Here is a 21,788-nt window from a genome sequence, read left to right as displayed (position 1 = left end):
ATTGTTCCAATATTAATGATGCCAAATAAATGAGTATTATTGTGTATCATTAAGGTTCACCTCACAGTTCTTTTGCTGATTATAAGAATTTAAACATACTGTGTGGCAGGTGCAACAATAAGGTAGCGAAAAAAGACCTACGGCATGCTTGCCTTTATTTGAAGGGACATTGAGGATAAGGATAGGCAGGTTATGTTGCACCTCCATACAACTTTAGTTAGACCACCTTTGGAATATTGTATACAGTTCTGGTCACCACACTACCAGAAGGATGTCAATGGTTTGGACAAGATGCAGTAAAGTTTTACCAGGATGTTGCCTGCTATGGGGGATTTTAGCTATGAAGAAAGGTTGGATAGATTGGGTTTATTTTCATTGGAAGGCAGATAGATGAGGGTTGACCTGATCGACGTTTATAAGATTGTGAATGACATGGATAGAGTGGAAGGTATGAGGCTTTTTCCCTGGGTGGAGGAGTCAATTGCTAGGAGACAGGTGCTGGGGAAGGGTGGATAGGGAAGTCTGAAAGAGTTTTACGAGGCAGGCTCACCCAGAGGATGAGTGCCTGGAATCCATTGCCAGAGGTGGTGGTGGAAGCTGGCAAAATAGCTGCATTCAAGAAACACCTGGACAAATGCATGCATAGGAAGGAGCAGGGGGACAGATTAATACACAAGGGCAAAATGTGTTGGCAGAGTTTTGGAGGGTTGAAAGGCCTGTTCCTTTGCTGTATTGTCCTTTGTTCTTAATGCAAGTAATGTTTCCAGGGTATCTTCATTCACTACTCTGGGGTGTAGATGATCAGGTATTAGTGATTTTCTACCTTTAATATTATTATTTACCCCAGCACATTTCCGTTATAATCCTGTTTTGTTCACTTTTGCCCTCTCACTCAACTCCTAGTTCTCTAACATTTCAGCCACTTACTTGAGTCCTCTTTTGTGAAGACAGAAGTAAAGTAAGTGTCGCAATCTTCTGCCACTTCTTTGTTCCCCAATATAATTTCACTTGGATTCTTACTGCTCTAGATCTACATTTATCTTTATAAACTTGTTTTTCTCACATATTTATAGAATTTTTTATTACTGCCAATTTGTATGTTCACTAAAATTTTACTCTCCCACACTATTTCTACTCTTGAGCATTTATTTTCCTTTTTTTTTGCTGATTTCTTAAATGCTCTGAATCCTCAGGCTTGCCGTTTCTTTTCTCAAGCAATTTTTCATCTCTGCTCTTTGGTTCTGTACTCTCTATAATCAATTTTATAAGTCATAGCAGAGCCACCTTTCCTCTTTTTTTCTATTTGCATCAGACAGGAATGAGTAATTCACAGGATGCTATCTTTAAACATGAACTCTTTTTATGGATTTGAGAACAGAAGCAGTGAAGTCTTGTTTCAAACACACTAGACTTTGCTGAGACTGTATATGGAGGACTGTGCGAACTTTGGGTCTCCTCATCTCAGAAAGATGATATATCCACGTAGAATTCTACCCACCATCAAACACTTTAATATAGCTCCACAATCCATCCTTGCCAATTTGTGTCTCTTACACTCATAGTTCCCTTTATTTAGATTCAGGATGTCAGCTTCTAGTTCAACAACTTGGCCCTTCAACTTGATGAAGAATGCTGTCATATTATGGTCACTCTTTCCCAAGGGAACTGTACATAACAAGCTTGTTAATTCACCATTTCTCATTGCAAAATATCCCATGTAGAACAGCTTGTTGGCTGATTGGTTCTTCAAGGATTTGGTCTAAAAAGCCATCCCTTTCTCAATCACACACAAAAATTTCAAGAAGGTGACTCACCACCACCTTCTCAAGGACAACTAGGGATTGGCAGCAAATACTGTCCAGCCAGCAATACCCACAACTTAGACATGAATAAATGACAAACCCACACATGCTTTTGGAAATAGTCCACCACTTTAATTTGCATTTGGACTGGACAAAACAAAGTCACCCAGGATTACAGAGGCACCGTTACTGCAGAAATCTTTGATGCGTCGCTTAATGCCAGAATATGCTTGTCAGAAGGCTAATGAAATGTTAACCTTTATTACAAGAGGATTTAAGTACAGGAGCAGTGATGCCTTGTTTCAAACACACCGGCTGCACCTGCAGGAGTCTCCAGAATGATGTCATTTCCATGTGGAGAGAGGGCCATGAAGATGCACTAGACTTGTCCCTGACATGAGGACAATATTCTATGAAGAGAGTGAGAGCAAACTGGGGTTGTACTATTGAGGAATTTGATGGATGAGCGATGACATAATTGAAAATACAGTAACACTACTCTTAAAGGGAGGGACATGGTAGATACATGGTAGATATTGTTTGCTGTTTGGGGGTAACTAGAATTAGGCAGGATTTTAAAACAAGTGGGACTTTGGCCGGAGATGACAGTTTATTTTGTTTTGCTTGGTAGTTTGTAATCCTTCAGAATTCTGTACCTACAAAGGTCTAGGGTCAGTTATTACTGTGCATGTTGAAGGGGTAGAGCCTGAGAGATGTCTGAATACTAATCATTAACTGAGTTAATGGGAATGGGGTGTGTAAATTGAATTGAAGGCCTCAATCAGCCGTGATCATATTCAATGGGATTGCAGATTCAAGGGGCTGAATGGGCCACTCCTGTTCTAACATTACTCTCTTGCGAAAGTAGCACTTCCTGTTTCTTTTCTCTCAGAATTATACTCAAGTACTTTCCATCCCTAATTGTGAAATTCTGCTTGAAAATGCAAATTTATAGACTTGTCTGCTCAAAGACTTGTTCTCTGAATGAATGCTGTGCTTATGAAAATGTACTGTGTGAGATTAAACCCCAGCTGTCCTTTGTCTCAAGGAGGAACTGAAGATTCAAAATGACTGAGTTAAGCTTCATTGAGGCAAGCATTTTCAGTAAGAATATCTGACAAAAATGTGTTTCTGTAAATTACAGCTTCAACACGAAGTAATTTAACTCCGAGCCTGGAAAGTCAGCATTAACAAAGCTCTTATTTCATGTACACTCCAAGTAAGTTGCAGTCTCAATGAAGAAATTATGTATGTGAGGAAAGATTGGATAGGATAGACGGATAGTTTGGGTTGGATAAATCAGATATGTAGACAGACAGATATGATATTTTCTGGTAAAAATTTGAGCATGTTTTTATAAGATTGGATTCCGTACAGTGTGGAAACAGGCTCTTCGGTCCAACAAGTCCACACCGACCCTCCAAAGAGTAACCCACCCAGTCCCATTTCCCTCTGACTAATGCACCTAACACTATGGGCAATTTAGCATGGCCAATTCAACTGAACTGCACATCTTTGGACTGTGGGAGGAAACCAGAGCACCCAGAGGAAACACGTGGAGAATGTGCAACTCCACACAGAGAGTTGCCTGATGCTGTGAGGCAGCAGGTCTAGCCACTTTGCCACCCATAGTATGGTATAGTAAAGACACCATTGTTTAAGGGAGTGCCACAAAGGAGTCCACACACATCAAAATTGCACCATTTCATTAACACTGTCACTGCTGAGCCCTGGTTTAATGTGCATGATCAATGTTTTATCCCATTGGGAAGGATTTGTTGCTGAACATAGTGCTAAGAATAGAGTTACACTCAGTGAGATTTAAAAGTAAAAGTTCAAATCCAAAACATTGAATCTTAAACTGTGTGTGAGAAAAATGCACTAATTCGACAACAATGGAATACAGCAACTCTAATGAAAGACTGGTCAAGTAAAGCACTGAAATGCTACACCATCTGACAATGTGCTTTAGTGAACTTGTGCCAGAATTCAGACACTTAATAAATCATTTGGTGAGTTACTTACTGTTTTGATGGAATGGGAGAATCCAGGTAATGTTCGCACATAACACCGCACTACAGGAAGAGATAGATGTCAATTATTCCCAGAAAGGAAACAGTCCTGAAATTAACAGCCTCTCCAACAGTGTGCGAATTGCACTGACAAACTTTGCAAGAATCTGCACACCACTTCCTTATTTCAACACTTCCCTCTTTTTTAAATCTTTTAAAGGACTTGCACTGTAGTCAGTGGAGTGCCTTTTGTTTCTCAAGATGCGTGAAAGCAATGTTGCAATCATTTGGTTCAATGGAAAGAAGAAGAGAAAATGTGCAAGGAAGAAAATCCGTATTGGTATTGCAGATGGGTGGGTATCAGTGTGTCTTGGAATTGCATCTCACTCCCCAGCATGTGCAACAAACAGAACTGTGTCTGGAACCTTTTATTTTTCAAATAAAAGAGAGTGAGGGCACAGTACTATATTCTAGACGTGTTACCCCTGACAGAGGGAATGTCTCATTGGAGGCAACATCTCAACATTTATGGGATACACACAATTATGTGATTGCCGTGTTGCCTTCAGCAGAGAAAGAGAGAGAAAATAGATTAAAATGCACCAGTACAAGCTCCAAGCTTTAAGTGATGGCACCATTGTGGTTGTCTTCGACATTGGTGGGCTCAGTGCAGGACTCGAGGTGGCAGCATTGGCATTGGCTCTCAACAACTGGGAGCCTCTGCAGTCAATGGAGAAGACAGCATCTGTGGTCAGTGTCAGATAGCTGCAGCAATGCATTAAGCCTGAATCCATACCTGGGTAGATCAATAGGAGCAGCAGTTCCTTCAGCGGCAGTGTGGGTGACCCAGTGTGGGCTCTCCTGGAATAGACTGTGTGGACAAAATGTGGCACAGAGGAGGAGATCGGGCCCTTGTAGCAAGTGCTGTTGCTAAAGACTTTCAAAAGACCATAATATTTGATTTTCTGCTTTATTTCTGCGTTTTTCTACTTCATACAAAGAACTACTGTAATATTCAACTCTTAACTTTGTTCTTTCTTTTTATCTTGTTCTTATGATTCATACCTGAGGTGGTGCCTTGTGTGGCAACATTACACACTTTTCACTGTACTCCTGTTATTGGGTACTTGTGACAACAAAATCGAAATCTAAGAAAGGCAACGTTAAACCAGATTTGGGTGTCCCTTGTATACCCGCCATTGAGAGTAAATATGCAGACAGAGTCATAGAGTTATACAGCACAGAAACAGCCCCTTTGACCCAACTCATCCACGCTGACCAAATATCCTAAACTGATCTTGTCTCATTTGCTCGCATTTAGCCCAAGTCCCTCTAAATAATTTTTATTCATGTACCCATCCAGAAGCCTTGTAAATGTCATTATTATAATCATCTCCACCAATTCCTCTGGCAGCTCATTCCATACAGTCACCACACTCTGAATGAAAAAAATGCCCCTTAGGTCACTTTTATTTTTTTCCCCTCTCACTTTCAACTCTTGCCCTCTAATTTTGGTCTCCCCTTTCCTAGGAAAAAGACTTTGACTGCAAACGCTATCCATGTCCCTCATGATTTTACAAATCTCTCTGAATACCCTGGTATACATGAAAAGGGAAGAAATAGAGGGATATGAATCTTGTAAGTGAAGACAGTTTTAGTATGGAATGGCAAAATGTGTTGGCACAGGCTTGGAGGGCTGAAGGGCCTGTTGCTGTTTTTTGTTGCCCCTCAGCCTCTGACACTCCAGGCAAAACAAAAAGCTCCAGTCTATTCAGCTCCTCCCTACAGCTTGAAACGTTCAACCCTGCCAGTTTTTTTTCTGAACCCTTTCAAGTTTAACAACATCCTTCCCAGAGCAGGGAGACCAGAATTGAAAGCAGTATTCTAAACATGGCCTCACCAATATCCTGTACAGCTGCAATGTGACACTCAGTATTCTGACCGAAGAAAGCAAGTCTGCCAATCACCTTCTTTACCACCTTGTCAATGTACAACTCCACTTTCAAGGAACTATGCACCTATACCCCTTGGTCTCTTTGTTCAGGAACACACCCCAGAATCCTACCATTAACTGGATAAATTCGGCCCAAGTCCAGATGCAGGAGACAGTAAAGAAACTGCATATTGACCTCCATAGTGAGAAGATTAGAGGGATGTCTCACTGAGTTGCACAGTGCATTGCTGAGGCCACGGTTGTAAGATTAAGTACAGCGTTGATCTCCTTATCTGAGGAAGGATGTTCTTACTCTAGAGGGTGTGCAGTGAAGGTTTACCAGATTGATTCCTGAAATGGCAGGACTGATGTACGAAGGAGATCGATTCAGTTCAGATTATATTTGCTGGAGTTTAGATGAATGAGAAGTTGTAGTACATTGTATAGCACTGCTGCCTCACAGTGCCAGTGATCGAGTTCGATTCCAGCCTCGGGCAATATCTGTTTAGAGTTTATATATTCTCATTGCGGCTGCGTGGGTTTCCTCCCACAATCCAAAGATGTGCAGGTTAGATGAATTGGCTATGCTAAATTGCCCATGGTGTTCAGGGATGTGTAGGTTAGGTGCACAAAGTTAAAAATCACACAATGTCAGGTTATGGTAAAACAAGTTTATTTGGAAATACTAGCTTTTGGAGAGTAGCTCCTTCATCAGGTAGTGGTGAAACAGAATCATAAGACACAGAATTTATACCCAACAATTACAGTGTCATACAATGATAACTTAAATAAATCTGGATTAAGTCTTTCATCTTTTAGAATAGGTTGCAAGTTTCAGTTCATTAATCCGCAAATCCTAGAACTTCTTTTCAGTCACCTTCTCAAGATAACTTAAGGTTTCATAACAAGAAGCGACATTTCAGCTCAGACAATGGAAGTTTTAATGTCAGAGTCTGTCTGTATCCCAGTCCTGAGCCAGACAGGTTCGATTTCCAAAGTGGAATTTACAAAGTACATGTATTGAGTGCCTGCATTGAACTGAAAAATGTACATCTAAAAGATGACAGACTTAATAATTCAGTTTGCTCAATATATAAGACCATAAGACCATAAGACATAGGAGTGGAAGTAAGGCCATTCGGCCCATCGAGTCCACTCCGCCATTCAATCATGGCTGATGCGCATTTCAGCTCCACTTACCAGTGTTCTCCCCGTAGCCCTTAATTCTTCTAGACAACAAGAATCTATCAATCTCGGCCTTGAAGACATTTAGCGTCCCGGCTTCCACTGCACTCCGTGGCAATGAATTCCACAGGCCCACCACTCTCTGGCTGAAGAAATGTCTCCGCATTTCTGTTCTGAAATGACCCCCTCTAATTCTAAGGCTGCGTCCACGGGTCCTAGTCTCCTCGTCTAACGGAAACAATTTCCTCGCATCCACCTTTTCCAAGCCATGTATTATTTTGTATGTCTCTATTAAGTCTCCCCTTAATCTTCTAAACTCCAATGAATACAATCCCAGTATCCTCAGCCGTTCCTCATATGTTAGACCTGTCATGCCAGTCCTGACCCCCCTGTAACCAAGTCTCTGTGATGCCTACTACATCATAATCATTCACTATTATCTGTGCCAGTAGTTCATCGGCTTTGTTATGAATGCTACGAGCATTCAGGTAAAGTGCCTTAATGCTAACTTCCTTATCATTAGAGATGCTGGAAGTCATATGTCCTAAGTTATCCTTGCTTTTTACTGTATTCTCAGTCTGCCTCAATTTTAAATCCGCCTGGAAACATGCTATCCTGCTGATTATCTTGCCATTTACCTCCATACTCCCTGTCGCTTTCACTTTCCCTTCCCCCCCAACTCAGAAGTTTAAAGTCCTACGGACCACCCTATTTATCCTCTTCGCTAGAACATTGGTACCTGATCGGCTCAGGTGGAGACCGTCCCAACGGTACAGATCCCCCCTGTTCCAAAACTGATGCCAATGCCCCATGAAGTGGAATCCCTCTTTCCCACACCAATCCCTTAGCCACGTGTTTACTTGCCTAATTTTCTTGTTCCTATGCCAATTGGCACGTGGCTCGGGCAGTAATCCGGAGATTATGACCCTTGAGGACCTGTGCTTCAATTTCCTGCCTAGTGCTTCGTAATGCCCAAACAGGTCCTCCACCCTAGTCTTGCCTATGTTGTTGGTACCAATGTGGACCACAACAACTGGATCCTCCCCCTCCCGCTCCAATATCCTTTCAAGCCGGTCGGAGATGTCTCGCACCCTGGCACCGGGCAGGCAACACACCATGCGAGACTCCCGATCCGGCTTGCAAAGGATACTATCTGTCCCCCTAATTATAGAATCCCCTATAACCACTACTTGTCTATTAGCTCCCCCCTCTTGAATGGCCTTCTGCACCATGGTGCCTTAGTCAGTTGGCTCATCCTGTCCAGAGCCCTTTTCCTCATCCGAACAGGGAGCAAGAATCTCGTACCTGTTGGACAGGGTCAAGGGCTGAGGCTCCTCCATTCCTGAACTCCGGTTCCCCCTACCTGCCTCACTTACAGTCACACTCTTTTGTGCCTGATCACTAGCTGAATGTGAATTACTTAATCTCCCAGGTGTGACTGCCTCCTGAAACAAAGCATCCAGGTAACTCTCCCCCTCCCGGATGTGCCGCAGTGTTTGAAGCTCAGATTCCAGATCATCAACTCTGATCCGGAGTTCTTCCAGCAACCAACACTTGCTGCAGATGTGGTCACTGCCGTTCACAATGGGATCAGCCAGCTCCCACATCATACAGCTACAGCACATCACCTGCCCAGCCATCTCTGCTTAGTTAGTTAATTACTTACTTTGTACAAGTATGAGTTAGAATACCTTCTGATACCTCTCTGCTATAGTTTTTTTTACCATAAATAAGGACTTGATGTATACACACACACAAAAAAAAAACAAAACGAAGTAAATTTTTAACTAGTCCCTGGTAAAGAAATAAAAATCCTTACCTTAAAAGAAAAAGCAGAGTAGTTAAGAAGGTTAGAGGAGGAGGGTGGGTGAGAGATACTACAGGTGTAGAATCTCGGGTTTAGCCGCCTTCCTGACTTATATACTCACTTTTCCTTCCCGGCTGCCCCTCTGCTTGCCGTCACTTCCTCTGCTGCTCCCGGTCTTTCTGTGGAGAGAGAGTAAAAAAAACACACCTGTAGCGCTGCCCGCTACAGGTAAGCAATTTTAAAACAAACTGTCTTACCTTTGCTGTCGTCTCCCGAGTTCGCTTTTACTTCGACGCTGCTCCCACTCAAATCACTGCATGACCCTGTAATCTTCTGCTATAAACTCTGTGTCTTATGATGTTATACTCCATAACCACCTGATGAAGGAGCAGCACTTAGAAAGCTAGTACTTCCAAGTAAACCTGTTAAATTGTCCACCCCACTGACTCCACTACATCATAGGTTAGGTGCAGTAGTCAGAAGGAAATACATTGTAGGGGAATGGGTCTGGGTCGGTTACTCTTTGGAGGCTCGGTGTGGACTTGTTTAGCCAAAGGGCCTATTTCTACACTGTATGGATTCTATTCTAAAAACATTTGAACAGGACTTTGGAAGCAGGAAAACGTTCCCAATGACAACGGGATTCCACAAGCAGGAGTTACAGCTTTAGGATAAGGGATAAACCTTTCAGAACTGAGGAGAAATGTCTTCAGCCAGTGAAGAGCCTGTGGGATTCACTTCCACAGAAAGTAGCTGAGGCCAAATGATTGTGTTTTCAAGAAGGGGGTAGATATCGCTCTTTTGGTTGAAGGGACCAAAGGATGCAGATTGGGGGTGGGGGTATTTACAGAATTCGGGTATTGAGCTCAATGATCAGCCACAATTCTATTGAATAGCGAAGCTGCCTCGAGGGGCCAAATGGTCTACTCCTGCCCCTACCTTCTGTGTTTCTGTGATTTTTCTTTATAAATATAACACCTCTGATTTCCTTTAGCAAAACTGTCTCAGTGTTTCCCAATAAATTTCACACATCCTCAAAGACAATCCTCATGCACTATTGAGGGCAATTCTGAAGAAGAATAATATTTATCCTGCAGGAGAGGAGAGTGTTGATTGCTTACCAAATGAATTATGATTGGAAAAGGTGTTGCAATTGAGAATGCAGCCACTGATGCTGATTGACTTCAAATAGCAGATATTGCTTCAGTTTTACACAACATTAATTGGTTAGGGTGTTGTTCTCGTAAAGCGCAGAGGACAGTCTCAGGATAAAATAATGCAGATTTAAGTCTGAGATGAGGAGGAATTTCTTCCCTCAGGGTTTGAGAGTCTTTGTAACTCCTTGAAACAGACAGCTGTGGGGGCCAGCGTCCTTGTGTATATTGAAGGCTGAGACAGATTCTTGATTAGTTTGGGAAATCAAGGGAAAGGGCAGGAAAGTGGACATCAGCAATATCAGATCAGCCATGATCCTACTGAATCGGACCAGGCCTGAAAGGCCGAATGGCCTACACTTCTTCCCATCCCATGGGCTTAGGAACTACCAAATTACTCCCAGCCATTTTGTTCCTTTGTGATAGCCACATTGTGTGACTAAAATCTCCTTTTTGTCTCCAGGGCACTAGGGCCTGGGTAGTGCATGCACAAAGGTTTGATTGTTATACACAATAGGAATGCTACATTATGCAAGCTGTGTCTGAAATTCTGACTGAGCAATGGACTAACTGTCTTCATGTGTTGGAATTCATTGGAAACTGTCAGTGACAGTGAACAAGAATCACAGGAACCTCATTTGGTTCATTCTTCTCCCCAACATAGTCAGCCAGCAGCCACCTTCATCCGATCAAGTCTTCTTCATGATGTTACCCTCCTCAGTCATTTTCTCCTGCATGGCCCTCAGTTCCCAGGACTGCAGACAGCACTAGGTATAATGCAGCTCCTTCACTTGCTCAGACTATCAGAGATCCAGATTACTCACAACATTGTTTCCTGTGACTCTAGTTCCACTGTCACATCGATGACACTTAACTACCCTCAGAAAGAAAACAGACACTGCTGTTCATCAGGACATAAAGATTTTTAAAAAAGATTCTAGGAAGTGATGCGCCATTGGAGGGTCAGGGCTGAGAGAGTGCCGCTCTGTCAGTTGGTCAATTCTGAAGGAGTGCCGCGCCAGAGGGTCAGAGCTGAGGGAGTGGGCACTGTCAGGGGGTCAGTACCTGAGGGAGTACCGCACTGTCAGAGGGTCAGTGCTGAGGTAGCGCCACGCCACGAGAAGGTCAGTGCTGAGGTAGCGCCACACTGTCCAAGGGTCAGTACAAGGTAAGTAGAGAGTGTTACTGGGCTGTGGAGTCAATTATGAATGTTCCACATGTTTAGCCAGTCTTCAGCTGTAACTGACTGACTGGACGATTGATACAGCCAGTCAAACTGTCGCAGCGGATCAGATAACCATGAGGCAGCAATGACTGATCAACGATCGAATGTCTGTTCCAAAAGGTTGATAGGCTCCTGGCAGGTCATTGGTATTCAATGTAGCTTTCCAACGCAAGGTTTACACACTGATATCTGACTCGGTGTTTGAGGATAAAGCAAATTTTCATTGTACATGGTCCGCGTTTAGAATATCCACCTGAATCTGCATCGCTTACCATTATTATAATGACGATCTGTCTGCCCTCTTGGGTGGGTGTAAAAGATCCCAATGCCACTATCCAGGGAAAAGTGGGTGGAGTCGGGGAGTTCTCCCAGGGTCCTGTAACAAGGACCTTCCCTCAGCCATCACTGCGATACACACACATCCCATTCGCAGCATTGTCACCATCCTACTTGTGGGATCTTGCTGTGACGATCCTTCAATAAAATTATGGTGAAGTGTAAAATACTTTGGGACATTCAGAATTCACGATACCCACACAGTAAAAAGTTTGACCGGGGATGAAGCTTTTCCGTTCCAGGACCCTGGCTCCAAGGGGATGTAAACTGACCCCTTGTGGATGGATGGTCAGTTTGAGACTGTTCAGAAATGGGTTCATTCTCAAAATGTTCAGTTCAAAGGCACTTACGAGAGTTTGAAGGGTCACTGGATCTGAAACATTCACACAGTTTATCTCTCCACAGGTTCTGCTGGACCTGCTGAATTTGGTCAGCATTTTGTGGTTTGCTTGGTTCAGATTTCCAGCATCCACATTCTTTGTTTTGTTTTATTGAAGGGTGCCTTCTTGCTCTCTGGACTGGCTCAGGTAAGAGCTGTACTCGCCCTGGGTTGAGGCTCAGTCTTCATCAGTTCAAGGGCAATGTGGAATTGTGGATTTTAAAGTGAGTGTTCTTACGTCTTGACATAATAGATAAGAACACAACAGAGAATAAGGCACACATAGGGTCAGCGATCACTCATTCATTTACAGAACATTTATAAAACACAAATATTGTAGAGACATTAATTGTACATACCCAGAAAAATAATGCTTCCGCTGTTTCAGGAATGTTGTGGGTGGCTCTTATAAGAGCCTTTGGGTTGTGGAAGTGTGTTTGTTTCAGTGCAATGCGGTCCTTCACTTGGAGCTGGTGTACTTGGTCACCGCCTTTGTGCCCTCTAACACTGCGTGCTTGGCCAGCTCCCCGGGCAGCAGCAGCCGCACGGCGGTCTGGATCTCCCGGGAGCTGATGGTGCTGCGCTTGTTGTAATGGGCCAGGTGGGAACCCTTCCCCGTGATCCGCTCGAAAATATTGTTGACGAACGAGTTCATGATGCTCATGGCTTTGGAGGAGATACTGGTGTCGGAGTGAACCTACTTCATCACTTTGTAGGTGTAGATGGAGTAACTTTCTTTCCTGGACCGCCTCCTCTTCTTACCACCCTTCTCTTGCACCCTCATCACCACTTTCTTAGCGCCCTTCTTGGAGGGTTGCTACACTTTCTTTTCCTCAGTCATAGCGCCGCACACTTTCAGACACAGAATAAGGGAAAGCGAGCTCGGAGATTGGTCTTTATAGACTGATGGTGTCAGCAATACTCATAGAGTCATAGAGATGTACAGCAATGAATCAGACCCTTCAGTCCAACCTAATCTAGTCCCACCTGCCAGCACCTGGCCCATATTCTTCCAAACCCTTCCTATTCATGTACCAACCCAAATGCCTCTTAAATGTTGCAATTGTACCAGCCTCCACCACTTCATCTGGCAGCTCATTCCATACCCGTACAACCCTCTGTGTGAAAAAGTCACCCCTTAGGTCGCTTTTATATCTTTCCACTCTCATCCTAAACAGAGAGTGGCGGGAGCTGGGCGGAAGTGAAGTCGGAGCGCAGAGCTGGTTGGGAAGGTAAGTGATTATTATTTGAGTGGAGAAGGAACCCGAAACACTACACATATAGTGTCTCCCACCCTCCCTCCTCCTCTAACCTAAAAAAAAGGACTTAGTCGGCTGAACAGGTAAGCTACTTAGTGTTCTTGTTTTGGAGACTAAGTGTAGAGTTATGGCAGCGCAGGCAGTGGAATGTTCCTCCTGCAGGATGTTTGAGGTAGGGGTGACCACCGATGCTCCTGCCGACTTCATCTGCAGGAAGTGCAGCCAGCTCCAACTCCTCACAGATAGCATTAGGGAACTGGAGCTGGAGTTGGATGATTTTAGGATTATTCGAGAGGCTGATAGATAGAAGCTACAGGGACATAGTTATGCCAGAGAACAGAGGTAGCTGGGTAACAGTTAGAGGTGGGAAGGCGAGGAAGCAGGCAGTGCAGGGATCCCCTGTGGTTGCTCCCCTCAACAATAAGTATACCGCTTTGGATACTGTTGGGGGGGACGGCTTAGCAGGGGTGAGCTGCAGTGACCGGGTCTCTGGCATGAGGTCCGGCTCTGAGGCTCAGAAGGGAAAAGGGGAGAGGAGGACAGCGCTAGTTATAGGAGACTGTATAGTTAGAGGGACAGACAGGCGGTTTTGTGGACATGGGCGAGACTCTCGGATGGTTTGTTGCCTCCCGGGTGCCAGGGTCCGAGACGTCTCGGACCGTGCCTTCAGAATCCTTAAGGGGGAGGGTGTGCAGCCAGAAGTCATGGTGCACATTGGCACCAACGACATAGGTAGGAAGAGGGGTGGGGAGGTAATTCAGGAGCTCAGGGAGTTAGGCTGGAAGCTAAAAACTAGGACAGACAGAATCGTCATCTCTGGGTTGTTGCCGGTGCCACGTGACAGTGAGGCAAGGAATAGGGAGAGAGTGCAGTTGAACACGTGGCTGCAAGGATGGTGGAGGAGGGAGGGCTTCAGGTATTTGGACAATTGGACTGCATTCTGAACAAGCAGGACGGGTTGCACCTGAACCAGAAGGGCACCAATATCCTGGGAGGTAGGTTTGCTCGCACTCTTCGGGGGGCGGGGGGGTTTAAACTAATTTGGCAGGAGGATGGGATCCGGACTTGTAGTCCAGCAAGTAGGTTAGCTGTTTTTCAAGATGTCCAAGAATGTAGGGAGGCTGTGGAGAAAGTAGCACTGACAGGGAATACTTGCGGACACAGAGATGGGTTAAAGTGTGTATACTTCAACGCAAGGAGTATCAGAAATAAGGTGGGTGACCTTAAGGCGTGGATCGGTACTTGGCACTACGATGTTGTGGCCATCACAGAAACGTGGATAGAAGAGGGACAGGAATGGTTGTTGGAGGTTCCTGGTTACAGATGTTTCAGTAAGATTAGGGAGGGTGGTAAAAAAGGAGGGTGGGTGGCGTTGCTAATTAGAAATAGTATAACGGCTGCAGAAAGGCAGTTCGAGGGGGATCTGCCTTTGGAGGTTGTATGGACTGAAGTCAGAAATAGGAAAGGTGCAGTCACCTTGTTAGGTGTTTATTATAGGCTCCCCAATAGCAGCAGAGATGTGGAGAAACAGATTGGGAAACAGATTTTGGAAAGGTGCAGAAGCCACAGGGGAGGAGTCATGGGCAATTTCAACCTCCCAACTATTGATTGGAAGCTCTTTAGATCAAGTAGATTGGATGGGGCGTGTTGGTGCAGTGTGTCCAGGAAGCTTTTCTAACTCAGTATGTAGATTGTCCGATTAGAGGGGAGGCCATATTGAATTTGGTACCTGGTAACGAACCGGGACAAGTGATGGGCTTGTTAGTGGGTGAGCATTTTGGTGATGGTGACCACAATTCTGTGACTTTCACCTTGGTTATGGAGAGAGATAGGTGCGTGCAACAGGGTAGGTTTTACAATTGGGGGAAGGGTAAATACGATGCTGCAAGACAGGATCAGAGGAGCATAAGTTGGGAGCGTAGGCTGTCAGGGAAGAATGTCGTTGAAATGTGTCCTTGATATGTATGTACCTGTCAGGCAGGAAAGAGATGGTCGTGTGAGGGAACCTTGGTTGACGAGGGAGGTTGAATGTCTTGTAAAGAGGAAGAAGGAGGCTTACATAAGGTTGAGGAAACAAGGTTCAGACAGAGCGTTGGAGGGATACAGGATAGCCAGGAGGGAGCTGAAGAAAGGGATAGAACATAGAACATAGAACATAGAAGAATACAGCGCAGTACAGGCCCTTTGGCCCTCGATGTTGCGCCGATCCAAGCCCACCTAACCTATACTAACCCACTATCCTCCATATACCTATCCAATGCCCGCTTAAATGCCCATAAAGAGGGAGAGTCCACCACTGCTGCTGGCAGGGCATTCCATGAACTTACGACTCGCTGAGTGAAGAACCTACCCCTAACATCAGTCCTATATCTACCCCCCCTTAATTTAAAGCTATGCCCCCTTGTAATACCCGACTCCATACGCGGGAAAAGGTTCACACTGTCAACCCTATCTAACCCCCTAATCATCTTGTACACCTCAATCAAGTCACCCCTAAACCTTCTTTTCTCTAATGAAAACAGCCCCAAGTGTCTCAGTCTATCCTCATACGATCTTCCTTCCATACCAGGCAACATCCTGGATTAGGAGAGCTAAGAGAGGGCATGAAAAATCTTTGGCAGGTAGGATCAAGGATAACCCCAAGGCCTTTTACGCGTTGTGAGAAACATGAGAATGACGAGAACGAGGGTAGGTCCAATCAAGGACAGTAGTGGGAGACTGTAAATTGAGTCAGAAGAGATAGGAGAGGTCTTCAATGAGTACTTTTCTTCAGTATTTACAAATGAGAGGGACCGTATTGTTGAAGAGGAGAGTATGAAACGGACTGGTAAGCTAGAGAAAATACTTGTTAGGAAGGAAGATGTGTTGGGCATTTTGAACAACTTGAGGATAGACAAGTCCCCAGGGCCTGACGGGATATATCCTAGGATTATGTGGGAAGCAAGAGAGGAAATTGCAGAGCCGTCAGCAATGATCTTGTTGTCTTCACTGTCAACGGAGGTGGTACCAGGGGACTGGAGAGTGGCAAATGTTGTGCCCCTATTCAAAAAAGGGAATAGGGATGACCCAGGGAATTACAGGCCAGTTAGTCTTACTTCGGTGGTAGGCAAAGTAATGGAAAGGGTCAGTGGTGCTGGAAGAGCACAGCAATTCAGGCAGCATCCGAGGACAGGCAAAATCGACGTTTCGGGCAAAAGCCCTTCATCAGCAATAAAGGCAGAGAGCCTGAAGCGTGGAGAGATAAGCTAGAAGCTAGAGGCTGGAAAGGGTACTGAGGGATAGGATCTATGAGTATCTGGAAAGACACTGCTGGATTAGGGACAGCCAGCACGGATTTGAGAGGGGTAGGTCTTGCCTTACAAGTCTTATTGAATTCTTTGAGAAGGTGACCAAGCATGTGGATGAGGGTAGAGCAGTGGATGTAGTGTACATGGATTTTAGTAAGGCATTTTATAAGGTTCCCCATGGTAGGCTTATGCGGGAAGTCAGGAGGCATGGGATAGTGGGAAATTTGGCCAGTTGGATAGAGAACTGGCTAACCGGTCGAAGTCAGAGAGGTGGGAGATGGTAAATATTCAGCCTGGAGCCCAGTTACAAGTGGAGTTCTGCAGGGATCAGTTCTGGGTCTTCTGCTGTTTGTAACTTTTATTAATGACTTGGAAGAGGGAGTCGAAGGGTGGGTCAGTAAATTTGTAGGCGATACGAAGATTAGTGGAGTTGTGGATAGTGAGGAGGGCTGTTGTCAGCTGCAAAGGGACTTGGATATGATGCAGAGCTGGGCTGAGGAGTGGCAGATGGAGTTCAACCCTGTCAAGTGTGAGGTTGTCCATTTTGGAAGGACAAATAAGAATGCGGAATACAGAGTTAACGGTAGGGTTCTTAGTAAGGTGGAGGAGCAGAGGGATCTTGGGGTCTATGTTCATAGCTCTTTGAAAGTTGCCATTCAGGTGGATAGAGCTTGTAAGAGGGCCTATGGTGTATTAGCGTTCATTAGCAGAGGGATTGAATTCAAGAGTCGTGAGGTGACGTTGCAGCTGTACAGGACCTTGGTAAGGCCACATTTGGAGTATTGTGTGCAGTTCTGGTCGCCTCACTTTAGGAAAGATGTGGAAGCTTTGGAGACAGTGCAGAGGAGATTTACCAGGATGTTGCCTGGAATGGAGAATAGGTCGTACGAGGATAGGTTGAGAGTGCTAGGCCTTTTCTCATTGGAATGGCGAAGGATGAGGGGTGACTTGATAGAGGTTTATAAGATGATCAGGGGAATAGATAGAGTAGACAGTCAGAGACTTTTTCCCCGGGTACAACAGAGTGTTACAAGGGGACATAAATTTAAGGTGAAGGGTGGAAGTTATAGAGAGGATGTCAGGGGTAGGTTCTTTACCCAGAGAGTGGTGGAGGCATGGAATGCGCTGCCTGTGGGAGTGGCAGAGTCAGAATCATTGGTGACCTTTAAGCGGCAATTGGATAGGTACATGGATAGGTGCTTAAGCTAGGACAAATGTTCGGCACAACATCGTGGGCCGAAGGGCCTGTTCTGTGCTGTGTTGTTCTATGTTCTATGTTCTAACAAACCTGGTGGTCCAGGTTGCTGGGAGGCCTTATTCCTGGCTGGGGTGTTGAGATGGCCCTAGATCAGATAAGTGACCTTGCGTACAATATCAAAAAACCAGCCAACTTGACTGCCTACGCTTTGAAACTGGTGACAAAAAGAGTTACAGGACACTTGGATGATGACGCTTCAGAATCGACTAGTGCTAGATTTCCTCCTTGCTAAAGAAGGAGACGCCTGTTCAGTCATTGGCCAAAATGGACCGACATCGATGATTTCTTAAAGACATTTTGGACAACACAAATGCCATCAACAAAACGGGTCAAGATGCAGGGAAGATAGCTGCCCCACAGTCATCCGATTCATGTGGATGGAGTTTTACTTGCTGGCAATGGTCACTGTATGGATGGATCCCATGTGGGAGGTACTGATAATCCTTGGTCTCATACTCGGGAATATACATTGCCATCCCCTTATGCATGAAATGGACCATACATTGCCTTTCACCTAAGCCAAAGAGGAATCTGATTAATTGACTCATGTCTCCCTCTCTACCTCCATGCCTGAACTTCCATGCAGAAATCCAATATTTTTCAGACTCTGCTCCTCCAGACAATGACTCGCAAGAGGAGGCACTTGACTTATTAAGAATACGAATTGACTGAATGGACTAAGTATACTTGTAAACGCCAAGTAGTTGTCGTGAAATGACAAAACAAGGAAATGGGAATGCCTACAGCCTTAAAACCTGTCTTTAAACATTTAGACTAAAACGTAATGCTGAATTATAGAACATATTTACTGCACTAAAAAATAGACAGACAGGAAGGCTCAGAAAAAGGGAGATCTCGAGGAATGCAGAAGATAGGGACATCTGCGCTCACCTAGAGATAACAGGATGCTGTAAGGCAATTAAGAACACTTGCCTTAGCATCGGTGAATCTGTGTGAACAGGATACCAAGTGATCACATTCACAGCCGTTCCCTTGTGAACCCTCCAACCACAAGGGATGAACTCGGATTTCACCAGTTTCCTCATTTCTCCTCCCCCCACCTTGTCTCAGTCAAATCCATCGAATTCAGCATCGCCTTCCTAACCTGCAATCTTCTTCCTGACCTCTCCGCCCCCACCCAGTCTGACCTATCACCCTCACCTTGACCTCTTTCCACCTATCACATTTCCGACGCCCCTCCCCCAAGTCCCTCCTCCCTACCTTTTATCTTAGCCTGCTGGACAAACTTTCCTCATTCCTGAAGAAGGGCTTATGCCCAAAACATCGATTCTCCTGTTCCCTGGATGCTGCCTGACCTGCTGCGCTTTTCCAGCAACACATTTTCAGCTCTGATCTCCAGCATCTGCAGACCTCACTTTCTCCTCAAAAATTAATGATAGTGTTTGATTCTGACTCTGAAATGACACTCGGTACTATCAAAAGCTTTGCAATTAACTGTTGGATGCTGCCAATCATAATGGATTCTCATTATCCCTTGCAAGCGGGGCAGACACAGAGAAAGAGAAAAAAATCTTTGCTGACTTGAGTTCAAAAGGACACTAGAGAGAGAGAGACCATTTTAGTGCTGAGGCTACTGGAGACTGTAGAAAATTAACTCTTAGTGCTTATCTGCCATGGATTGAATTTAACTGCATTTTGGGAATCTATGACGATATTGAATAGCCATTACCAGTTACTAATACAAACTCTGCAAAAGGTTATACTAATGAAGCTTTAACTTACTTGCCGTTCGTGCAGACCACTCTACTGACTGCCCCACTGTCAATTCTAACTAGTCAGATCTTATGTCTTATTTGAATTTGAATCACAAACTTGAAAAGAAGGCATGTTTAATTCGAGACTAATTAACCATTTCAAATACAACCTTGCGGTAACATTTCAGCCTCAGATACAGAACGATTCTGTGCTTAATATAAAAAGCAGGAATCTGCTCACAGCTTAAAATTATTCTAAACCTAACATTGAAGAGATTCTGATACAATCTGTCGGGAAGCCACGTTATGGTCAAAAGTTTGCCTTTCTTGCTAAGAAGTCATTTTCTAAAACAATGATATCAGACATGTGAGCTGTGCAAGGTTACCTAATGACATAGAGTCATAGAGATGTACAGCACAGAAACAGACCTTTCGGTCCAACTCTTCCATGCCGGTTAGATATCCCAACCCAATCTAGTTCCACCTGCCAGCACCCGGCCCATATCCCTCCAAACCCTTCCTATTCATATACCCATCCAAATGCCTCTTGAATGTTGCAACTGTACCAGCCTCCACCAATTCCTCTGGCAGCTCATTCCATACCTGTACCACCCTCTGTGTGAAAAAGTTGCCCTTTAGGTCTCTCCCATTTAATTTAGGAACTTATAGGAACTTATACTTCTTTATAGGAACTTATCTCGCCAGCAGATGCTTAACTCAGCTGGGTATGTTTTTTCCCACCTGATGGATAGCTCAAGTCCTGTAGGAGTGATCAGTCAAGCGCACACTATTTGTCAGTTAACTATTCTCCCTTACGAATTATTGGCTTTCACTGTTATCTGTTTAATTAAGAACATGCGATGTTTTTGTAAGCTTTTGTATAAAGGAAGCCACTTTGTAGCAGTACATTGGAGTAGCCTGCTTGGGCACTTGAAGAGCTGGTACACTACTCTCCTAGGTTATTAAAACTTATAGCTATCAGTATTATGTTGTAACAGTGATGCTACTAGTGAATAAAGGAGATGACTAAAATTAAACTAAACTGTCTGTAAGATGTTTTTATTCCAGACTTTCAAAGAGTGCGATCTCTGGGAGGAACCAAGAGAGAGGCTTTACAGGTCTGAGTCCACAAGGGATTCCCTGGGCTGTCTCAAATCTGTACATTAACATAACCACCTGAAGCCTTGAGGAAGAACACCTGATGCTGCAAAGATATCTGTCATGACCCCAGCTACTTCCTCTCTTGCCTCCACTAGCAACCTGGGATAAATCCCATCCGGTCCTGGGGATGTGTCTACCTTAATAACCTCTAGCCTACCCAACACATCTTCCCTACTTATGTCTACATAATCCAGAGTAATCAAGCTTCTACATCTAATTTCAACAGTCATAATGTTCCTCTCCTCTGTGAACACTGATGCAAAGTAATCATTCAGAATCTCACCTGTTTTCTCAGCTTCGACACACGGCCTGCCTTCCTTATCCTTTAGTGGACCAATCCTTTCTCTAGTTACCCGCTTACCTCTTATATAAGAATAAAAGGCTTTGGGATTCTCCATAATTCTGCTCACTTTTAGCCCGCTTGATTCCTCATTTAAGACTGGTCCTACTCTCCCGATATTCCTCCAGGGCCCGTTCTGTTCTTAGCTGCCTGGACCTCATGTGCGCTTCCCTTTTCCTCTTGACTAGTCATACGATTTCTCCTGTCATCCACGGTTCACAAATCTTGCCTTTCCTATCCTTTGCTTTCAACGGGACATGCCTATCCTGCACTATCTTCAACCTATCTTTGAAAGCCTCCCACATATCAAATCTGGACTTCCCTTCAAATAGCAGTGTCCAATCCCCATTTCACAGCTCCTGCCTAATGTTGATATAATTGGCCTTGGCCCAGTTTAGTGCGCTTCCCTTAGGACCACTCTCATCTTTGTCTAAGAGTATTCTAAAACTTACAGAATTGTGGTCACTGTTCCAAAGGAATCCCCCACCGCAACTTCTACCACCTGGCCTGGCTCATTCCCCAACACCAGGTCCAAAATGGTCCCTTCCCTCGTCAGACTATTGACATACTGCTCTAGGTAACTCTCCTGGACGCTTCTTACAAATTGTGCCCCATCCAGACCTCTGACACTAAGTGTATCCTAGTCAATGTTGGGAAAATTAAACACAAGTGGGGTACTGTAGGGTTGCTCATGTTGACCCCCTGTACAAGAGGGGTAGTAGGGAAATTCCAGGTAACTACAGCCTAATGTCAGAGGTGGGTAAGTTGCTGGAGAAGGTACTGAAGGATAAACTCTATTTATGGTTGGAAAATAATGGGCTTATCAGTGATAGGCAACATGCTTTTGTCCGGGGGAGATCATGTCTTACCAACTTAATAGAGTTCATTGAGGAAGTGACCAAGTTGTTAGATAAAGGAAGGGCTGTCCACGTCAT

General features: G+C 44.5%; 1 protein-coding gene across 2 annotated transcripts in view; it reads right to left on the bottom strand.

The window, feature by feature from the left end:
• Positions 1–12,166, bottom strand: part of LOC148135401 (Fc receptor-like B) — a 60,157-nt gene extending 47,991 nt beyond the window's left edge. Inside the window, exons 1-3 of one of the 2 annotated variants that reach the window (XM_087984642.1) lie at positions 11,391–12,166; positions 8,861–8,918; positions 3,828–3,877 (exon numbers count right to left, since the gene is read on the bottom strand). In XM_087984642.1, the coding sequence (XP_087840768.1) occupies positions 3,828–3,877; position 8,861 (51 nt within the window). In that variant the 5' untranslated portion in view covers positions 8,862–8,918; positions 11,391–12,166. Of the gene's footprint in view, positions 1–3,827; positions 3,878–4,610; positions 4,679–8,860; positions 8,919–11,390 lie in introns of those variants that run through there. The other variant, XM_087984644.1, reaches the window with a different exon arrangement.
• Positions 12,167–21,788: the final 9,622 nt, after the last annotated feature.

This window comes from Chiloscyllium plagiosum, unplaced genomic scaffold (assembly GCF_037043375.1).
Source record: "Chiloscyllium plagiosum isolate Xiang-an unplaced genomic scaffold, Cpla_swu_hap1 HiC_scaffold_49, whole genome shotgun sequence".
Taxonomy (NCBI): domain Eukaryota; kingdom Metazoa; phylum Chordata; class Chondrichthyes; order Orectolobiformes; family Hemiscylliidae; genus Chiloscyllium; species Chiloscyllium plagiosum.
This window is presented reverse-complemented; position numbering and strand designations above follow the sequence as displayed.